Source organism: Macaca mulatta, chromosome 15, assembly GCF_049350105.2.
Source record: "Macaca mulatta isolate MMU2019108-1 chromosome 15, T2T-MMU8v2.0, whole genome shotgun sequence".
Classification (NCBI taxonomy): domain Eukaryota; kingdom Metazoa; phylum Chordata; class Mammalia; order Primates; family Cercopithecidae; genus Macaca; species Macaca mulatta.
This window is the reverse complement of record NC_133420.1, coordinates 106,155,702-106,177,943: the sequence shown is the minus strand read 5'-3', so window position 1 is coordinate 106,177,943 and position 22,242 is coordinate 106,155,702. Positions and strand designations below refer to the sequence as shown.

The following is a 22,242-nucleotide window of genomic DNA, read 5'->3' as shown; positions in this document are numbered from 1 at the left end:
AAGTATGGCATCTAACATAAGGAAATAAATTTTTTTAACCTTTCAAATCTTACAGAAACTCTAATGAGTTGTTGAGTTTCTCCACTCTAAATACAACCTTGGAGATAAAAACTGGAAGTCTCATAATTATTAAATTTACCTATTTTATTAGACATGCACCTTCTCAATGATTATTGTCTTGACTTTGATCAAAGCTGACACAAGAAGTTGAACTAACATGTGGCTCTCATTATTCTTCTGTGCTAAAAAATATTAAATATAATTGAAAAAATAAAATCAGTTCTTACCTAAATATAAAAAGCTTTACTTAGTGACAACGAGTGATACCACAGAAACAGACAAAAGGAATAAAGTTTCTCAAAATGTTTATTTTTGTCAGAATAGCTGACGATTTTCTGTTAAGTATTTTGGTTTATTATTATAATAAGCATTTTTCCCCCTTAAAAAATCCATTCAAAATATTTCAACCATTGAGGTAAAGCACTTTAACTAAAAAAAAAAGAAAAAAAAATCCTGATTTGTTTTAAAGAAAAAAAAAATCTTAAAATTCCTTTAGCTTGATAAATAGAAATAATCTCTTTTTGTTCTACTCTGGTGAACACAAATGTATTTTATACAGCCAAGAATCCAGTCACTTATTGGCAAGCCAAAGGTGGGAACAAGTCATTTACACTTGCTACTCAAACACAGTGCAACACTGCCGTGTTCATATATACTTTGCTTTATAGTTACCAACACTTTTCTGGCAAAGACCAAGTTTTGGAATGGCAAAAGCAACAGAAGTTTTAGATCTCAAAGCTCCAGAAAGGAATTAATCTGAGTCTTCATCATCGAGATAGTCCTCGGCATTGCTTAATGTTCGAACTGCATCTAAGAGAAAGAGGAGGGGAAAAAGCAAAATAGGGAAATTATAAACTGCTCAGATTTTATTTTTTCATTTTCAAAGCTCTTAAATAGAATAGAATCTTCCATCTGACCCATGGATTGTACTTTCCCTGAGGATCTTTCTCTGCTTTAGATTTTCAGCCTGACCATTAAGTTTCTGTTGCCACAGAGGCTGACGATGTGCTGGTTCCATAGTCATGCAGAAGAGTTTTGGCCCTAGGTGCCATGCATCCATTTCCAACAGAAAGGCCCAGCCACAGGCACCATGACCAACAGGACACACCACCAGCAGCACTCCAGTCTGACAACTGCGCTTCCAACCTCCTCTCCCAGTGACAGCCTGAGGTCTTTCCTAAAGGCAGGGTCACGGGTTAGGAAGTTAACTACTGAAGGGAAAAAAGGAAAAGAAAGAATGAAAACAACGAAGCTTCAATTTCAATGTAGACAACACCGACAATAAAGCAAAAGGCTGAAATAGGGGGGAAAAGTTTTAAAATAGAAAGAGCTGGACCCCATCAAATGTTCAAGCAACCTTGAACAGGACTTGAAAGGAAGACATCTGATCTTTCACTGTCACCTCTTCAACTGTCTAGTCAAATTCCTATAGCAACAGATTACCCCAAGTATAATTTTACTGGGAAAAACAGAATGCAAACACAGGCACACTGTTGAAGTTCAATAAATACATGTCTCAGCACCCAGATCATCATGGTCTGTAAGTATCACATCTCTGAAGCTCATCATACATTTGACCAGTTCCGAGTATGGGGCAGGAAGTGTAAGAGATGGACCTAGAACCCTAGTCGTGCCATAAAGTAAGGATCCTATAAAAGACAGCATCATGTGAAAGGGTCTGAGATTCAACTTAAAGAGGCCTCCACTAGCCAAAGATGGGCTATGGATAAAGCTACTAATTGGAATGGATTAAAGCACATAAATGCACCCCAAAAAGAACTCATTTTTCACCCTTTGGAGGATGACAGAGACCAGCTTATTTTTTAAAAACTCTTAAATAAAGGGCAAAAATCCAGCATTTATCCCACCCTTGCTACATTAACTATTCCACTGTGTAACAAAACAATTGATGAGGGAAAACTTTTATGTTCCAGCTAATAACTCAGAAAGAAGTGATTTAATTAGAATATTATCATTTTGTGCTGTTTAGTAACAGATCTAGGCAATGATCATCAATGGATGTCACATCACAGGAAAAGTGACAACCAGGTATCATGTGCCCCTGATAAAAAAAAAAAACACAATATTCTGTATGACCTATTATTCCTTCTATTCCCAAGAAAGAAACACGATTAGGTAGGTAGGCAGGTAGATACACAGATGGATAGATAGATTGACTGACTGAACCTAAATTGGATCAAACCTTTAGCTACATAGATAGATTAGATACATAGCTAGGTAGGTAGGTAAGTAGATGGATAGAACCTAAATTGCTTCAAACCTCTAGACAGACAGACAGACAGACAGACAGATAGATAGATAGATAGATAGATGAAAGAATGAATCTAAACTGGATCAAACCTCTAAATCTAACACCAATTGACAAAAACTTAAAGGACAGAGGAACATGGCAAATGACACCATGGGAATGCAGTCAGCAATGTCCAGAATGGGAAATTCAAGTGAGTTGACCCAGTTTCTTTAATAAATAAATGGTAAGGTTAAAAAGGGGGAAGAGGGGAGGGAAAGGAACTGTCGCTTAAAAAATAAAGAGATATATCTACCAACCACAAACTGACCTTATGTGAATCCTGACGTAAATAAACCGTAAGTAAATAAATAAGTAAAAACAAACAAAGATGTACGAGAAAATGGAAGTTTGGACAAGGACAAGATATTTGATGATATTAAGGAATTATTTTTTTAGGTATGCTAATGCTCTCTTTTAAAAAAAAAAGTCTTCACGTTTACAGGTTTTGGAAAATGATTGTTAAGAAAAAGAAAAAGGAGAAGGGATGATCAGTACAAGGGAGGTGGGAGCTGATTTATCTTGCAAGAGAGAGAAGGAAAGAACAGAGGTCTCTTTTCTGGATCTCATTCTGTCACCCAGGCTGCAGTGCAGTGGTGCAATCATGGCTCACTGCAGCCTCAACTTCCTGGACTCAAGCAATCCTCCCACCTCAGCCTCCCAAGTAGCTGAGGCTACAGGCGTGCACCACCACACTCAGCTAATTTTTAATTTTTTTTTGTAGAGATGTCATCTCACTATGTTGTCCAGGCTAGTCTTGAACTCCTGGATGCAAGCAACCCTCCCTGCCTCCCAAAGTGCTGGGATTACAGGTGTGAGAAACCGCGCCTGGCCATGTTTCAGTGACTTCACACCAGCTTCCAAGCTACTGGAAGTCTCCAGGTTGATTCTATTTTTCTCCACTCTCCTCAAGAGGAGTTCACAAGAACTGGGAGGAATATATTTTGTTCTCCCCCAAAACACACCCAGGAACTTCAGGACTTCATGTCAACTTGGTAAAACGTAGCTTTCTAAGCTAAAGCCTGAGAGACAAATAGGAAAACTCTTTCCCCTTCTACTCTGCTATCCTAAGGTCTGCCCATATTCTGTGTCCTCAGATGGTTACTTCTGTTCTTTATTTTATTCTCACTTCTCCTATTAAAAAGGGAGGATGATTTGCCACGGTGCAGACTCTGACTGAGTGGTCATCAAAAGACAGGAACAAGTCAGGCAAATAAATTATTTCTCCTTCTTTCCTTTCATGAACTGTTCTGAGGCAGTTTTCTCAGGAAACCTCTCACATGGTCAGGTGTTGTTTAATAAGCTGTATCTCTTCATAGCCCACCTCGGCGTAGCATGCATGGGAATGCATCTTCCTGCAGCACTGCCATCCTTCCCTAGCTCACGTTCATTTTAACTCAATCCTATCACCTTGGGTTTACACATCTCAAATCAAGAACCAGCACTTAAGACCAACCAACAAACATACAGACAATAAATAAATGATGGATTAACAAACACAGGCACACAGATGAATCTCACAGACATAATGTAAATGAAAAGAGGTCAGTCACAAAAAGTACATACCGTCTGATTCCATTTACATAAAATTCACAAACGGGCAGAACTAATCTATGGTGAGAGAAGCAGAAGACACTGAGGAAGGAGTGTGGGAGGCATGAGGGTGGCATGTGGGAACTGTTCTCTAGCTTCATCTGGGTTGTGGTAAACAGGTGTAAAAAAAATTCATCAAGCTGTATGCTTAAGATTTATATACTTAGGCCGGGCGCGGTGGCTCAAGCCTGTAATCCCAGCACTTTGGGAGGCCGAGACGGGCGGATCACAAGGTCAGGAGTTCGAGACCATCCTGGCTAACACGGTGAAACCCCGTCTCTACTAAAAAATACAAAAAACTAGCCGGGCGAGGTGGCGGGCGCCTGTAGTCCCGGCTACTCGGGAGGCTGAGGCAGGAGAATGGCGTAAAAACCCGGGAGGCAGAGCTTGCAGTGAGCTGAGATCCGGCCACTGCACTCCAGCCTGGGCGACACAGCGAGACTCCGTCTCAAAAAAAAGATTTATATACTTACTTAATGTAAATTATACTCAGAATTTTAAAAGTTGGAAAAAATTTTAAAGGGCTCAACTCTTGAGTATAACCCCCAGCCCTATATCCTAGTTATCTTCCATAGTAACTACAACATGTGAATTTTTGTACCTATTAAAAAATCCACACTGTGCTTCTAAAAGTAGACAGCAACTCACACCTGTAATCCCAGCACTTTGGGAGGCCAAAGCAGGCAGATTGCTTGAGGTCAGGAGATCGAGACCAACCTGGATAAAAAGGTGAAACCCCATCTCTACTAAAAATACAAAAATTAGCCGGGCGTGGTGGCGCATGCCTGTAATCCCAGCTACTCAGGAGGCTGAGGCAGGAGAATCACTTGAGCCCGGGAGGCGGAGGTTGCAGTGAACTGAGATCGGTCACTTCACTCCAGCATGGGTGACAGAGTGAGACTGTCTCAAAAAAAAAAAAAAAAAAAAAAAGGACAACAATATCAGAATATACCTCTTCCAACTTAAGAGCTCATGCTGACAATTAACTCTATGGCCAAATAGTCCAAACCTATTCCAATGAGGATCAATATACAAATTAAAGCTTTTTTTTTTTTTTTTTTTTAACTGTATAACTGGGGAAATGAAGCAAGAAAAAACATTTTAAAAGTAACATGAAAATTGAAATATCAAAATTCATTTCTTGGCTCTGTCTGCCAGGCCCTAAGATTACGTCATTAATGAACCCATTACCTAATCAGTTCAAATTTAGGAAGGCAGACTAAACACACTTGGGGTACACAGAGAAAAGAGGACCTGCCTCCCAGCCCTGTTCTACAAAGGCGGCAGAAAGCCCCATCACCTGCTTCCCTCAACTCAAACCGCTCCTGAGTAAGGCTTCTGGGTAAGCTCTCTGGGATCTAAGAAAGTTTGGTATATGCCTTGTCTATCAAAATGGAGCTCATAGCATGCATGAGACTCTGGTACCTTCAGGTCATAAGAAGCCTCACTCTTCGGTCAGGACAGGCTAAGGGTAGCCACACAACAGGAAGTCAGTGGCAGAGAAAGGAAGTTAGGCCAGAGTCCTACTTCCTGACCCAATCAAGGCAGCAAGGAGTAAGAGGTTGACCTCAAGCAGAAGTATGTCTCTCACACAGCTGCAAATATGGCTTCTCAATCATAATGTAGCTGGGGGGCACCAGCTCAGCTGATACTTTCTCATTCCCTTAGTAGAACCCATCTCCATCTATCCACGAGGAATTACTTTAAAGAAAGGCTTGCACTGCCAGTGAGCTCTCATGGCTTAATTAAGGAATACCAACTGATTAACAGTTTACACTACATTCAAACTGAAGTTAAAAAAAAGAAAAGAAATCTGGAACAAAGACATATCTAGAATAAAGAACAAAAGGAGGCCGGGCACCTTTTGGTGGCTCTCGCCTGTAATCCCAGTGCTTTGGGAGGCTGAGGCGGGAGGATGGCTTGAGTCCACGAGTTTGAGACCAACCTGGACAACATGGCAAGACCCCTATCTTTACGTTAAAAAAAAAAAAAGCTGGGCATGATGACACATGCCTGTAGTCCCATCTTCTCAGGAACCTGAGATGGGAGGATCACTTGATCCCAGGAGTTTGAGGCTGCAGTGAGCTACGACTGCACCCCTGCACTCCAGGCTGGGCAACAGAGCAAGACTCCATCTAAAAAAATAATAATAATGTACACCTAAACTCTATTTTAAAAAACCACCCATAGTACTATGAATAAAGTCCAAACTATTTAGCAAAGTCTAGAATAATTTTGATTACATTTTATTGATATCCTCATTTAAAATAGAAACAAAATATAATCATGGAGCTATCAAATATGATTTTTAAAAATATTTAGTGATAATCACTCATAAATACATATTGAAATGAGGGAATGAAGACAATCGTTCTCTGAAAAGGACTGTAATGGAAAGCAAGGTGATTAGAACTTGATTGCAAGGAATAAAAGAAACACAAAATAAAGGTAAAAGATTATGTTTCTCGTCTAATTTCTGTTTAACTGAGGGTATCCTATTTTGGGGGTTCTGATTAAGATCAAGGATATAGAAACAAACTTTAGAATCATCTGAAGAGTTTATGTTTGTTTTGTTTTGTTTTGTTTTTAAGATATGGTCTCGCGCTCACCCAGGCTGGAATGCAGTGGTATGATCACAGCTCACTGCAGCCTCAACCTCCCAGGGCTCAAGTGATCCCCCAGCTCAGCCTCCTGAGTAGCTGGGACTACAGACCCACACCACGATGTCTGGCTAATTTTTTATACTTTTTGTTGAGATGGGGTCTCACTTTGTCGCTCAGGCTGGTCTCCAACTCCTGGGCTCAAGGGAACCTCCCGCCTTGGCCTCCCAAAGTGCTGGGATTACAGGCATAAGCCACTGCATTCGGCAGAGTTTATTTCTTTTGCGCAATTCTAAGTTAATAAATCTTAGTTATGGGGCACCAGAGAAGAAAGAAGGGTTTAAAACAAATACCTGTTCCCTGTTTCTTTTTCAGGAGAGATGCACAGGCAGCATTGGTAGCCATGTCGAAGGCCAGCTTCTTCTCATTGTTTCTTAAGTCTGTTCTAGCACCTTCCCAACACAAGAAAAATCAATTAGGTGTCTTTGAAGACTATACAGTAGTAGCCAATCCTGTCTCCCCATAGCTAACCACTTTTGGCAAAACAAACTAGTGAACAACTCTGGCCCAGAAGTAAACGTTCTCAAAACAACAAACTTTCTCATGCAGTATATTTGGCATCTTTAATCAGGAAGCTTGTTGCTGCACCTGTGATAACAATTAATTCCGAGCCTTTCCCTTCGAGTCCCTTTAGAATTGCATGTGAACTTTGCAGTGAGGAGTTTATGGTCCCTGTGGAGCTTAACTTCAATGAGCCCTTTGCTTCCTCTTTTGCTCAAGAGGGTCTTTAGAAAAGACCAAGTGGGTAGTGCTTGAGGGGATTAATATTTTATATCTGTAAGCAGGTTCTCATGCAAATTAGCAGAATAGCAACACATAAAACCAAGAGGCAATTCATTATTCCCATAAGCCATCTTCTACCCGCTTTTCCTTTGCCTTTATTGTGTTCAAAATTACATCAGAATTCATAAATACATTTGCATTGTTAAGGATTCAAAAATACAAATGTATGCTGAACAAAAGCACAAGTCCCATTTCATCCCTTCATCTTCTACCTACTCCTAAGGTAACTATTCTTAACAAGTGGGCGTGAGTTCTTATCTCCCTTATTTGCATCAATGCATTCATACACATATTGATATAGACACAAAATCATACTACACGTATTGGTCTGTAATTTCATGTTTTTAAAACTTAATGTCTAATGGTACTGTTTTCTTAGCAATACATATATTTGTAACTCAACCATTTAAGTATTCCATTTTGTGGATGCTCCAAAATTTAATTACTCCTGTACTGATGGGTACTTAGGCTACTCCTAATTTTCATTATCTCAAACACTCCAGTGAACATCCTTGAACAACATCTTTGTTCACGTGTATTTCTGAAGAATGATTTACTAAAAGTGGTATTGGAAAGTAAGGCTAAGTCCATTTTAAATTCTGCCAGCTACTGCCAGATTGCTTTTCATACTAGTCTCTAATGATCCTCTGAATTTATGTGGTATCAGTTGTAATATCTCCTTTTTCATCTCTGATTTTAAGATTGCTTTCCAAGAAGGCTTTAGGCCAAGCATGGTGGCTCACGCCTATAATCTCAGCAATTTGGGAGGCCAAAGTGGGTGGATCATTTGAGGTCAGGAGTTCAAGACCAGCCTGGCCAATATGGCCCATCTCTACTAAAGATACAAAAATTAGCCAAGCATGGTGGCGCATGCCTGTAATCCCAGCTACTTGGGAGACTGAGGCATGAGAATCACTTGAACCCGGGAGGCGGAGACTGCAATGAGCCAAGATTGCACCACTGCACTCCAACCTGGGCAATAGAGCTAGACTCAGTCTCAAAAAAACCAAAAACCAAAAACAGAAGGCGTTATCAGTTCATACTTTCTGCCACAGTGTAGGAAAGTGTCATTTTCTTTGCAACCACTTCCCCTTCAATAAACAAAAATAGGCCAACAGAGTAGCTCATCACGCCTGTAATCCCAGCACTTTGGGAGGCTGAGGCAAGCAGATCGCTTGTGTTCAGGAGTTTAAGACCACACTGGGTAACATGGCAAAACTGCCTCTACAAAAATTAGCCATGTGTGGTGGTGCACATTTGTAATTTCAGCTACTCGGGAGGCTGAGGTGGGAGAATCACTCGAACCCCAGGAGGCAGAGGTTGCAGTGAGCCGAGATCATGCCACTGCATTCCAGTCTGGGCCATAGAGTGAGACCAAGTTTCAAAAAAAAAAAAAGAAAGAAAGAAGTGTCCCCAAATTTAAAGGCACAGAAATATTGCATCAAGAAAAAAAAAAATAGTATGTTTAATTAGTAATATAATGATCTTGTGTCAAAATCTTTCTCCTAAGCAGATCGTTCTATTCACAGTAGGGTTATATAAGAAATCTCATTCTCTCAGTGTGCTACAGGTCAAAAACTCCCGAGGGTTAACAGTTCTGTGACTAATCATATATTATGTTACACTTTAGAGCTCATAGACATGATTTCTATCAGAACAGGAAATATTCAGAGAGTGATGATAGAGAAGAAACACAACCATTTCCTGGGTCCCTTTAGATAAGCACTAATAGGAATATAATGTGATCCACATATATAATTTTTAATTTTCTAATAGCCACATTTGCAAAATGTGAAATTAATTTTAATTATATATTTTATTTAACCCAGCATGTCCGAAATGTTATCATTTCAACACATAACCAACACGAAAATTACTGTGATGTTTTACTTTTTGTTTCACTAAGTCTTTGAAATCTGGTATGCATTTTACACTTACAGCACATCTCAATTCAGATAGCCTCATTTAAAGGGCTCAGTTGTGCACGTGGCTAGTGGCTGCCATATTAGACATCAAAGTCCTCAGCAAACCCTTTACAGGGCCCTAGAGTGATTCTCATAGTGTCTGGCCTTTTAGACCTGGAGCTTACCTCACCAGCATACTTAAAATCTAACCATTCCTATCATATATCCCACAATATTGCTCTGAGGATCCCTAATAAGGGTAATTCCATGACAAGTGTCTTGGGGACTCAAGCATCCTACATGATAGGCTTCTGGACTAGGGTACGGTATGGGTGGTCTGCCTGGCCTTCTCTAAGAGTAAACTAATATTTACAGGACAAATGGATAAAGGGATAGTCTGTTTATAACTTCACTGTTTCCCCTGACTTATAAAAACAGGGGATCAAGATATCCTCTCTCGTTCACTTTACATCTAGCACCTGCTCACCTCAAAGCAGGACATTGCAGCCACATCATTCTTGCTTATCCATCAAGACTTCCCTGTGAGAACAGGGGCCTCAGCAACTTTACTTATACAGCTTTCTCAGACAGGATCTCCCCAACACATGTGTACACACACATTCTTTGTTTCTAAGGCTCTATAATCCTGCAGAAACGTACAATACAGTTCTTACTAAAAGTAATATATGTAATGTTAAAGCTTGCCATGGTTTTAGTTTATATTAAAAACTAACACAGCCGGGCGCGGTGGCTCAAGCCTGTAATCCCAGCACTTTGGGAGGCCGAGGCGGGCGGATCACAAGGTCAGGAGATCGAGACCACAGTGAAACCCCGTCTCTACTAAAAATACAAAAAATTAGCCGGGCGCGGTGGCGGGCGCCTGTAGTCCCAGCTACTCAGGAGGCTGAGGCAGGAGAATGGCGGGAACCCGGGAGGCGGAGCTTGCAGTGAGCCGAGATCGCGCCACTGCACTCCAGCCTGGGCGACAGCGTGAGACTCCGTCTCAAAAAAAAAAAAAAAAAAAAAAAAAAACCTAACACAAACCAACACCCAATAATTTCATTTTATCATAACTACTCCACGATATACAGGCAGAGCAAAGGTTAAACCCTATTCTGAAATAAGACTATTATTCTTCCTACCATTTCAAATGGCATAATTTGATATAGACTATTTTTCAGGGCAAGCAAAGACCAGATAAACTCAGCACAAACTTTACCTTTTGCCAGAAGCAACTGGACAATATCTGCATAACCCTTCCAGGCAGCAGCATGCAAAGCTGTGTCTCCCAACTTGTTCTGTAGTGATAAAAAGAGAAAGTACCGTTTTTAAGATAGAGGGAATCTTAAATTATTATTTAGGTTTAATTTAACCCAATTAAACCTAAAATGGGAATGAAGTTCTAGAATTCCAAAGAGAAAAGGAAAGGAGACTCAAGAGATGGGAGAGGAGTCATTCTTGGGAGATGGAATTGGACGGAGGAGTACAAGCTCACTTGGTGGAGCACGAGCTGAAAAGCAGATGCCTGCAGAGGGAGACCCAGGAGGAAGCAAGCAGATTTGAACATGCAGAAACCTGGCAAAAATGAGGAACTGGAGATTCCTGGAGGTGTTAGGGCAGATATGAGGCATTGGTGGGAAAACAGAGATACTGGTTAAAAGTACTTATAAAAAGTAGAATCTCAGAACCTCTTCCCCTTCTCTTGCTGCCAGATGACCCAATCATGATGACAGATTTACCTGTTGATAAAGTAACCTGATAGTTTCCAAGTTCATGAACACTAGGTACAAGAGAAGGTAGCAAAAGGCCAAACACTAAAAGCTGAGGGTTAGGTAAAAAACCTACAGACTGAACAGTAAGACCCCTCTCTCAGGTACCTTCACATACCCCACTGCCCAGTGTGCACACACCCCAGGCAGGAGACTGGAGGGTTCCTCTGGTGAAGCAGTGCAGTCCCATGTGCAGGGGAGAGAAGGAGTGTACTTTCATTAGCATTTGGGTGTCACCTAGCGAAATAGCGAGGACCTCACCAGATCGCCCTGTGGAGGAGCCCACCAGCCAGCAGACCTCACCAAGCACACACAGCTTCCAATCACACTTAAAAATGAATGGATAAGGGCCAGGTATGGTGGCTCATGCCTGCAATCCCAGCACTTTGGGAGACCAAGGAGGGCGGATGACCTGAAGTCAGGAATTCGAGACCAGCCTGGCCAACATGGTGAAAGCCCATCTCTACTAAAAACACAAAAATTAGCCAGGCCCGGTGGCAAAGGCCTGTAGTCTCAGGTACTTGGGAGACTGAGGCAGGAGAATAGCTTGAACCCAGGAGGCAGAGGTTGCAGTGAGCTGAGATTGCGCCACTATACTCCAGCCTGGATGACAGAGCGAGACACAATCTCAAATTTAAAAAATAATAATGAATGGATAGATAATGACATCAAGTGTTCATGGAAAGCCTACAATATTTTAGGAAAGACCAAAACAAACAAAATAAATGGATCTCAAAGGGAAAAAACACAGTACAGTGAATAGCCAAAAAATACAGTTTGAAAAGTTATACATATTATATCAGCAAGATACAAGATCATATTGTATCATGAAACAAGAAAAAGAAAGATACTACATAAAAGTAACAATCAGAGTAAAATAAGAGCTTATAACAGACAGAATTCTAAGAACGGCCCCCAAGGTTCCTGGCCCCCGGTATAGGCCCCCTCCTCTTGACTGCGAGTGAAAGCAGTGAATGTAATAGGCTATCACTCCTGTAATTAGGTTTCTAGTCAGCGGATGCTGAGTTCATCAAAAGGGACATTATCCCAGGTGGGCCTGACCTAACCAGGTGGGCCCTTAAAAACTAAAACCGATGAAGCAGCAGACAGACAATCTCCTTCTGGCCTTGAGGAAGAAAGCAAACAGCCATACTGTGAGCTGTCTACAGAGAGGGGCGGCCTCTAAAAGCTGAGGGCCTCAGTAGCACTACAGACACAAGAAAATCAATTCTTCCAGCAACCTAAATATACTTGGAAGCAGACCCCAAGCTCCAGATGAGAATCCAGCTCCAGCCAATACCTTGATTTCCACCTGGGAGACCCTGAGCAGAGAACGCAGCTATGCCATGCCCAGAATTCTGACGTACAGAAAGTAGAAGCTGCTAAGCCTGTGGTTGTTTGCTAGGCAGCAATAGAAAACTAATACAGAACTCTGCGGAATGAAAAAGATAACCAAAATAAAACAAAGGTGAGAATATCTCTGGGAAAAATTAAGAAAACTGAAGGTTCAATCCAAGAAGTCCAACATCCTACTAATCAGGCATTCCAGAACAAAAAGAACAAAGAAGGGTCAGATAAAAACCCTAAAAGAAATAATACAAGATAATTTTCCAGGCCGAAAGAACTCATCATAATCATTGGGAAGAGATGAACGCTAAGGCACATCATCATAAAATGTTAAAACACCAACAAAAAAGTAAATACTGTTAGCAAGAGAAAAAGCAGATCACACATAAAAGAAGGGGAATCAAAATGGCACCAAACCTCTCAACAGCAGCCCTGGAAACAAGAATGCCACAGGGCCATGCCTTCAAAATTCTGAGGGAAACTGTTTTTGACCTAGACTTCTGATCAGTCAAATAATCAATCCCAAGCTTCTCTTTCTCAGGAATCTACTTGAAGATGTTCTCTGACAAAAGAAACACAAGGGATCCAGAAAAATGAAGATGCAACATGGCAGAGAATGGAAGGGGTTCCCTGGAGGTCAGCAAAGGGCCACAGGGACCAAGTTGCTCAGCCTGGAGAATGATGGAGAACTTCAGGAAGTATGAGTCCAGGGAGAAAAAAGAAAGCTGTTGATGATCTTACACATTTTGGAAAAGTATTATATGTCAAGACTGTATAAAACAGTAGAGAAGTCACAGTGAGATAACAAAAAATGAGTTTTAAAAAGTCGATAAGTACAGAAACAAAAAAAAAGGTTATATAAGCAGTGAACACTATTTAGACACCCATAATAAAGTAAACGTCATATAGTAATATAACCAAAAACTGTGATGAAGTGCATTGAGGAGCAGAGGACAGGCTGGGTGCTGGGGTGCTGAAAGATGAGAGCTGGGGCAGTGACAAGCTTAACCCTTCACATACCCAACAGGAGGCCAAAGTACACATGAAGATAACGCACAGAGAGATAGCTCCGTCAGCCTATTCCTTGGTAAGACAAAGGTAAGTACACAAAGAAAGAGCTAAAAGCTGAAAGTGACATCTGAGGAGGAGTGGGTTTGGCACTTGGGGCTGTGGACAATTTGAATTTTAGTGCAATTATAATTTTTAAATTATGCGCTTGTAGTATTTTGACAATACTTCACATGCCCATAAGTTGCTCTGTACTAAAGAGAACAAGCAGGTATGTGTTAAATAATTTTCAGATAAGCAGTCTTACCTGCTGGTTCAGTTCAATATTTGGTTGAGTAAATAGCATTTCTACTATATCTGAAATTCAAAGAGAAAAGATACTTTTTTAAGAATTAAAATTAGAAGCCTGACAAATCTAGGTACAATAATTTTATAAAAGCGAGATTCTTTAGAAGAACCTTCAAGAAAATGTTAACACATTTTCTAAAATTTATAAAATAGAAAAACTTAAGAATCTAAAAAGTGGAATTATTTAGGAAAATACACTTTTTCTAATAGTTTTGGCTTTTGCATTTTCATATGACACAGGAATATTTTTACATTCATTATAATACTTTTCATTCATATAACTAACATGTTTATTAGCTGAAATAAGATAAGCTTCTTTTTAGGAGACAGTTACAAATTTTCCTTTGGCACTGCTATTTAATTTGTTGAGATCTTCATTTCTTATTGTTGTTGAGTTTATTTCCTTTGTTATAGAGAGACGTAGAAAAGCAGTGGGTAATACATTTTTGGCCAGGAAAAAATACATCTAAAAATTCACTTTGTCATTATTATTGATTATAACAGAAAAAGTATCAATGGAATCGCTAACTTAGGCAAATGTTGGCTTTCTCTTGAATCTAATAGTTTGCATGAAACTTAAAATGCAAATCATAAAAGCAGACCTTGTGAAAAGCTAAGCTAGGGAGCCAATTCTGATCTTTTCTTCTGTAAGATTAGACAGCGGTTTTGTTTTGATATTACTGCTGTTTTCCAGTAACCTTTCTAAGCCTGAGAGAGGAAAGGAAGTGTCCAGTCTTTCAAGCGAGAGGGGCCCATGCGGAGAGACTGGCTGACCACACTCTACCCACTGTTCTACAGAGCTTCCAGGAACAAGGCTTTTGGCCGCTGTTCTAAAGGATTCAAAAACAATAGCCAATGCTTTTTCTTTCTCATTTTTTGTAAATCTGGCTCCCGTAGGTGAAACATATTTTCAGCAGCATAGAAACATATAACAAACAAAATGGAATACCTTTGTGACCCCCGTGGCAAGCCCAGTACAAGGCAGTGCTTCCAGCTTTGTCTAAGCCATTAACACCCACTCTGTTGTCCAAACACTCTCTCAACCAGCTCAAGTTGCCTGAAAGAATTTTACATTTACAAAAACACAAGAAGAAAAGCTTTCACTTTTTATTTTGCTTTTAAATAAATTTCATTGTTTCATTCTGCACAAATTTCCATTTGCAATGGATTAATCAGTAAGTAGTAAATTAAGACCTGCCCATTAATGCATTTATTATGGTACATTTTGACTTCCAGGTTATTAATGTAAAGTATTAACATCAATGTTTCTAATGATAGGTTAATGGGAAGAGTTGCCTAAATGGGTATACTTAAGGTATTTCTATTCTGTTAAAAAATATATATATGTGTGTGTGTGTTTGTATGTGTATATACATATATTATTTTTTCTTTGTGAAATTCTGGAAATTGAGGAAAAAACAATCAAACCTAAGAACAAGCAGATACTATTCATATTCATATTTACAATGCATCTTCAGTTCCTATAAGAAAGGCTAAATAACCTACTCAAAGCTGCTGCTCTTATATGCTAAACTATAACTATTAATTTAAAATCCTCAGGCTAATGTCCCAAGTATCTAATTTACAAAGAATTTTTAAAATGTCAGTTTACTCCTTTTACTTTTTCACAATCCTAACCAATAATTTCCTTGTGTACATTCAGATTTCCAAAAAATCTAAAAATTGAATGAAATGGAGCTCACTGAGGCTTTACAAAAACTCCCCATTATCTATAGCAGGGTTTCTTGGCAGCAACCCCATTGGCATTTGGGGTTGGATTTATTGTGGGGGTGCTCCTGTGTGCTGTAGGATGTGTGGCAATAACCCCTGCCTCTCCCCAAAAGATGCCAGTAACATCCCTCCAGTCATGACAGTCAACACCTCTCCAGATATTGCCAAATATCCTCAGGGTTTGTGAAAGAGGAATCACCCCTAGCTGAGGACTACTGATCTACAGAATAAAGCCCAAGACAAGATTGACAGTTGTTTGGTCAAGGATCCTCCCCAGGTTCATCCCTGTTGTTATGCCCTCCCTGGCCAAGTGCTCACCACACCAATGCTCTCCTAAATGCTGTACCCACCAGACCGTTCCATTCTTCTGCCCTCCAGTTACCCACCCTGGCCTCTACAGCCTGTTAAACACATTTCAATTACTGTACTTATCATACCATATTTTAATGATCTGTTACATCTCTCTCTCCCCTGCCAGATGTTGAGCTTTGGAAGTCACAGACCATGTCTTTCGACTTGTGTCTCCCCACAACAGTGTTTCTTGATTGACATTTTAAAATTAAAATCACACTGCTCTAGGGTAATAGATGTTGGGACAGACTGTCTCTGGGGAAGGCAGGGATTTAACTGAGAAGGTGCAAAGGGAACTTTATAGGATGGTAGAAATGTTCCAGATCTTGATCTGAGTGTTGGTTACATGGGTGTATGCACTTGTCAAAACTAATTGAAATCCGTGCATTTTACTGTACTGTATACCTCAGTCAAAAAGAATCACACCTACCTCTTTTTGCTGCTTCATGCAATGGATTGTCAATAGATTCTGCCTGCTCAGCCACTAGATTGAAAATAAAAAGTGTTAGCCCAATGTTGAATTACCACACAAATGATTTACTGAAGCCACTCATTCACCACAGTCCCCCAGCTTCAGGAGTACCAGGGCCTTCAACACAGTTTCCTTTACTTAATGTGGATAAAAAGTAACAGAAAATCAAATGGATAGTTCTTGCATTAAATGAAGCTGAATTAGGTGTTAAGGGAAAGGAAGCCAGGCAATAACGCAATAACCTAGTAATTAACTGGAAGTATAAACAAAAACAAACAAACCTGCATACCTGAGTTGAATGCATACTTGATATTACTCAAGTATTCAATAAACAAAGCACAGAAATGCAAAAGAAAGCATTTGATGTTCATTTTTACATTTTGTAGATCACTCTGCTTTAAAGATGCCTAAAAGTAATTTTGAGTCTCTTGTGTGTATTTATGTAGGAGTGGGTGGCGGGGGGATTATTTTGCTTCCTGTATTCAGAAAGAACAATCAGCATAGCTACCTGCCTCTAAAAGAAGGTGTGTTCACTGCTGTCCTAGAATCAGTAGGGAGTGTTATTAGGAAATGGAAGAAAAAGGATTAAAACTCAGGAGCCTTGTTTATCAATTCTGTGCTCTTTTGACTTTATTCTGCTGACAACTAAATAAGTGTTTTGTCCATTTGTGCCACTTGCAGCTAGAAGCAGCTTCATGGCGGGAGCCGTGTCTCTCCTCTCTCAAGGTCCCCAGACTGCCACGATAAGCATTTAATGAACGTCACTGCCCCGAACATGAATTAACAAGGTCGTGTTACTCCATCACAAAAGAAAGGGCTAGTCTAAGAAACGATCTGCAAGATTGAGTTTATCAGCATTAAAAACAATTGTTTTAGGAGCTGAAGAAAGTAAAACCATAAGCGTTCTCGGAAACCTTGGGTTAAGAATGCTATAATGCTTTCTCTTAGGCCACACAGTCAGGCTCAAGCACATCTGGTGGTCATGACCAGTTTATTAACAGGAGGCTCATGGAATGGAAAATGTCCGAGACTGACAGTGACTCCATTGCCTTCTCAGCCACAGCAGCAAGCAGAGAAGCCTCAAGAACCAAAAAAATTCCAAGTGAACGAAGAATAGCTGAATAAAACCACTCAGCAACACTTACCATAGTTGCTTGGAATTAGTCCAGTCCTGCCTTTGGAGGTGCCTTTCCACCAGTTGGTGTCACTCTGGTAAAAGAAGAGTTAAATTAAGCGGTGTGAAATCCAGACTGCATTCATTCACTTTTCAAATTATTTGGCTCCTAGGGAGTACCTGTTCTACAAAATGTCCGTCAACCCTACCCACACTGTCAAGTTTCCTCACAGCCTAGCTGTGGGTGTCTGTCTCCCTTACCACTAAGTCACAAATAAATGTGCATCTGCCTGCAACAAATGGAATACGTTTCATGACAGAGTCCCAACAAACAAACAAATCAGAGATGATACGAAACAGAAGAAAACAAATTACGCTAGTTTAGACTAGCTATATGATTTTGTGTCCACAGTTTCATTTCTCTTAGCTCCGAGATAATATTTTTTATGGGGGAGGAAGTTCTAAAGATCTCTTTATATTATCTTCATTTTGGGGGTAACTTTTTACCATAGAAAAATTTAAACTTATAAAAAAAGAGAACAATGTAACGACCTTATATATACCCATTTCCCAACTGCACAAATTATTTCTTAATGATCAATATTGTTTCATATATGCCCCCACGACCTCACTCCCCTCCTGGATTATTTCAAAATAAATTCTAGACATCATATTATTTCATTTGTAAATATTTCAGTATGTATCTCGGAAAGATACATACTTTTTGAAAGACAATTATAATGCCATTATCACAGCTTAAAAGTTTTTTCCAACAATACTCAAGGTCAATACTCAAATTTCCCAACTGCCCCATAATTTGGGATTCAAATAAGGGCTATACAATATGATTGATTTGTCTTTTAAGTATCTTTTAATCTAAAGGTTGTCTCTCCATTCTTTTTTATCTCTTAGAAATATATTTGTTGAAGAATCCAGTTGGTTTGTCCTGTAGTTTCAACCTCTATGGATTTTGCCTGTTGTATCCCTGTGTTATCATTAAACATGTTCCTCTGTTCCCTGTATTGCCTATAAATTGGTCATTCGTTCTAGAGGTTTAATTAGATTCAGCTTCAATGTTTTTTGGCAAAGCTATTTCCTAGGCAGTACTGATTTCTTCCATTGGGAAACGCGTACTATCTAGTCGGCTTCTTTTCATAATGTTGGTAGCCTTTGATGATCATTGTCTAGATCCACTATTTCCTGGGGGCTGCAAGATGGTGACATGCTAATTCTATCATTCCTTCTTCATTGAAATAACCTGAATACCTCTTCAAACAAAAACTTCCTCATCAACTCTCAGGTTGCCCAGATAAGAAATTCATAAAGAAAACACAGAATAAATGGGGATTCTTCCCCTTAACGGTTGTCAGAATAAAAACCTGGTTTCCTAGCATTCTCTCATGCTGACCAATGAGATTTGTTCAGAAGTAACATTAGGAACTCATAAATTTAAATGTATTGAATATGTTTCAATTCTTGAAAGTTGTTGCCCTAATTGATGCTCAAATTGTCCTATCTTTGGCCAGTGGGAGTCTCTTCAAGTTAGTTCCCAAGTCCTTTCATTATGACCCTACTGTCTTTGGGAGCTTCCATGGTTTCTAATAAGAGGATGTTCTGGGTTTATCTTGTACCTCTGCTGCCCCTGAGTTGGTACTAACCATTTCTCAAAGAAGCCTGTTCGTTTCAATGGAAAATAACATATTATTATTGGGTTGGTCATTTTTCCTAGGCCCTTTCAAAGAACACAGCAGGGAATATTTTCGTTTTATTTTAGATAAAATACAATGTGATCCTTCCAATTCAGATGAAGGAATACAGAGCTTTTCTTAAACTGTCATTAATCTTATATCTGTCATTAATCTTGTATCCTTTTTGCCATGCTGAAAATCCGTTAGCAACATCACCAACCTAATGACTCATTTGCTCTAAACCACAATACACCTGCAACAATCTCAGACTTAGCAATACCAACATTTCCCTAACAAGGGCATGATTTAAATCAATTTACCCTTTTTTGGCCAGTTCTTTTTGTCCTTCATATATATATTCTTCATATGTATATATATGTTCTTCATATATATATTCTTCATATATATATGTTCTTCATATATATATTCTTCGTATATATGTTCTTCATATATATATTCCTCATATATATATATATATCCATATTCTACTATGGATGTTCAGTCAAATTGCTGAGTTTTAAACTTGGAATATTTCCTCTCTGTGTGGTTATGTCAATTACCAGAGTACAATTAAGGTCATTTGATTCATTCTGCTTTTAATTTTTAGGGATTGCTTTTTACTCCAATTTTTAACTATGTCAAGGTTTACATCAGTTCAAAGTCAAATTCACAAAACAAGGTATAATTTCCCAAAAAGTCTATCTTCCATCTATGTCCATTATACCCTATTTCCCTCCCTCCACCTAGAGAAAGGATATTTACTCTTCACAGAATAAAACTAAATTTTACTTCGCAACTCATCTTTCAATTTTTTATTCGAAATTGAGAAAAACAAGGGTCTGCGTGTGTGTGTGTATACATACACTCTCACCCTTTCCTAAAAAGTGAGGATATACTATCTATATTTTCTCACTTTGCTTTTTTTTCACTTAAATCACTTCATAATAGCATATAGAGATATTCCCCATTTCTTTCTATAGCTGCATAATATTCTGTTTGTCGATAGACCAAAGCTTATTCAACTCTTTTCCTATTGATGGAGATAAGGGCTACTTTCAATCTTATGCTACTATCAATTGTGCTAAAATGAACAGACTTGTACATATGTATTTCTGTGTACATATACATTTAAATAACTTACAATGTTATAGCTACATAAAACACTCTTTATATGTGGTATTACAAGATATTATCTGGACTTACCATGTCAGTAATGTAGATAATATCACCTTCCTCAAAGTATAATTCATCTGGCTAGAAGAAAAAAAAAGTTTGACTCCATGTGATTTTTCATGAATTAGAATATAATCATTATATAGATTCAAAATTCTATCATATTCTAATAAATAATGTGGTTTTATACACTTAAATCAGCACATAAGCCATATAATAAAACACTACTGAAAAATTAATACATGAATAGATTTTTTCCCATGATGAACTTCAAAGAATTACATATATAAAGATTCTCCAACACATCTTGTATTCTTCTACAACCAAAGCAAAACATTTGTATATCAAAATAGAATATTAATAAAACTTCTTCCTTGTAGAAATTCTAAAAGGTGGTATTTTTTTTTCATAAAAAGATAAATGTCTAGAATTAGAATCATGAAAAACAGCCAGAAGCTTGGCTTTCTCTTAAACAAGGCCTCAATCCTGGAACACTTTAAGATCAACATCTGCTATCTGCTTATTACGAGAAAATCATTGTCCTAACTCTTCATGTTCAGGGAGAATGAACATTTTCTGTATGAGAAAAGTTAATATGTAATTCAACCATGAATAAGGCTAAAGAGCTAAAAGATATGAAGCAGTAACTCAGGCAGTCCAGAAACCCCAAGCAGCTCTAAGGAGTTGGCTAATTACACCAACCATATGTGCTCTGGCCTGTACCAACCAAATGTTCTAAAAACTTTCTGAGGCCAGGTGTGGTGGCTCATGCCTGTAATCCCAGCACTTTGGGAGGCCGAGGCAGGTGGTTCATGAGGTCAGGAGTTCAAGACCAGCCTGGCCAAGATGGTGAAAATCTGTCTCTACTAAAAATACAAAAATTAGCTGGGTGTGGTGGTGGATGCCTGTAATCCCAGCTACTCGGGAGGCTGAGGCAGAGAATTGCTTGAACCCAGGAGGCAGAGGTTGTGGTGAGCCGAGATTACGCCACAGCACTCCAGCCTGGGTGACAGAGCGAGACTCCGTCTCAAAAAAAAAAAAAAAACCTCTCTGAATAAAGATACACATTTTAAACATCTTTTCCCCATTAGTAGATAACATTTGCCGTGACTTTATAAGTAAGTAGGGTGATGCCTACTGAGAGCAAATTTCAGATATTAGGAAATATTTACATCATCATGGTGGATGAAAAATGTAGGACACAAATTTCACATGTGATAAGAACACAACTATGCATTAAATAGACACAGAAAAATTTCCAAATTCTGTCATGAGCATGTGTTGCTTTCATAGTTTAGGTGGGAAAAATACTATTAAAAGAAAGGCTCTGATGTTTGTGATTATAATTACTATTCCATATAAATCAAATTTATGCTAGTGAAAATTACTTCACCCAGCCAGGTGTGGTAGCTCACGCCTGCACAATTCCTGCACGTTGGGAGGCTGAGGTGGGCAGATCACTTGAGGACAGGCGTTCGAGACCAGCCTGGGCAACATGGTGAAACCCCGTGTCTACTAAAAATACACACAAAAAATGTGCCAGGTGTGGTGGTGCACACTTATAATCCCAGCTACTCAGGAGGCTGAGACATGAGAATCACTTGAACCTGGGAGGGAGAGGTTGCAGTGAGCTGAGATTACACCACTGCACTCCGGCCTGAGCGACAGAGCGAGACTCTGTCTCAAAAAATTTTTTTAATATTTCATCCATTCATTTTTCCATTTGTTTACCTCCTCTCAGTAGCAGACTAGGGCAGCAAATATGATTCTGCACTAGTAATTTATTTAGTTTTAAGGCTGATCTACATTCTTACTATAACTATTTCTCCATGAATGTAAATTAAGGCTATTATCAGCCATAACATGCTTTAAGCAACCATAATACAGGAAAATATTTAGATGCATTAAGCATTCAAATATAAAAATAAGCAAA

General features: G+C 39.1%; 1 protein-coding gene across 2 annotated transcripts in view; it reads right to left on the bottom strand.

Annotated features, from left to right (window-relative positions):
* Window positions 1-348: 348 nt before the first annotated feature.
* OSTF1 (osteoclast stimulating factor 1) overlaps window positions 349-22,242 on the bottom strand; it is a 58,146-nt gene continuing 36,252 nt past the window's right edge. Inside the window, exons 3-10 of one of the 2 annotated variants that reach the window (XM_015117913.3) lie at window positions 20,340-20,390; window positions 17,480-17,543; window positions 16,293-16,346; window positions 14,730-14,837; window positions 13,740-13,789; window positions 10,528-10,606; window positions 6,915-7,013; window positions 349-870 (exon numbers count right to left, since the gene is read on the bottom strand). In XM_015117913.3, the coding sequence (XP_014973399.1) occupies window positions 812-870; window positions 6,915-7,013; window positions 10,528-10,606; window positions 13,740-13,789; window positions 14,730-14,837; window positions 16,293-16,346; window positions 17,480-17,543; window positions 20,340-20,390 (564 nt within the window). In that variant the 3' untranslated portion in view covers window positions 349-811. Of the gene's footprint in view, window positions 871-6,914; window positions 7,014-8,552; window positions 10,038-10,341; window positions 10,607-13,739; window positions 13,790-14,729; window positions 14,838-16,292; window positions 16,347-17,479; window positions 17,544-20,339; window positions 20,391-22,242 lie in introns of those variants that run through there. The other variant, XR_013404889.1, reaches the window with a different exon arrangement.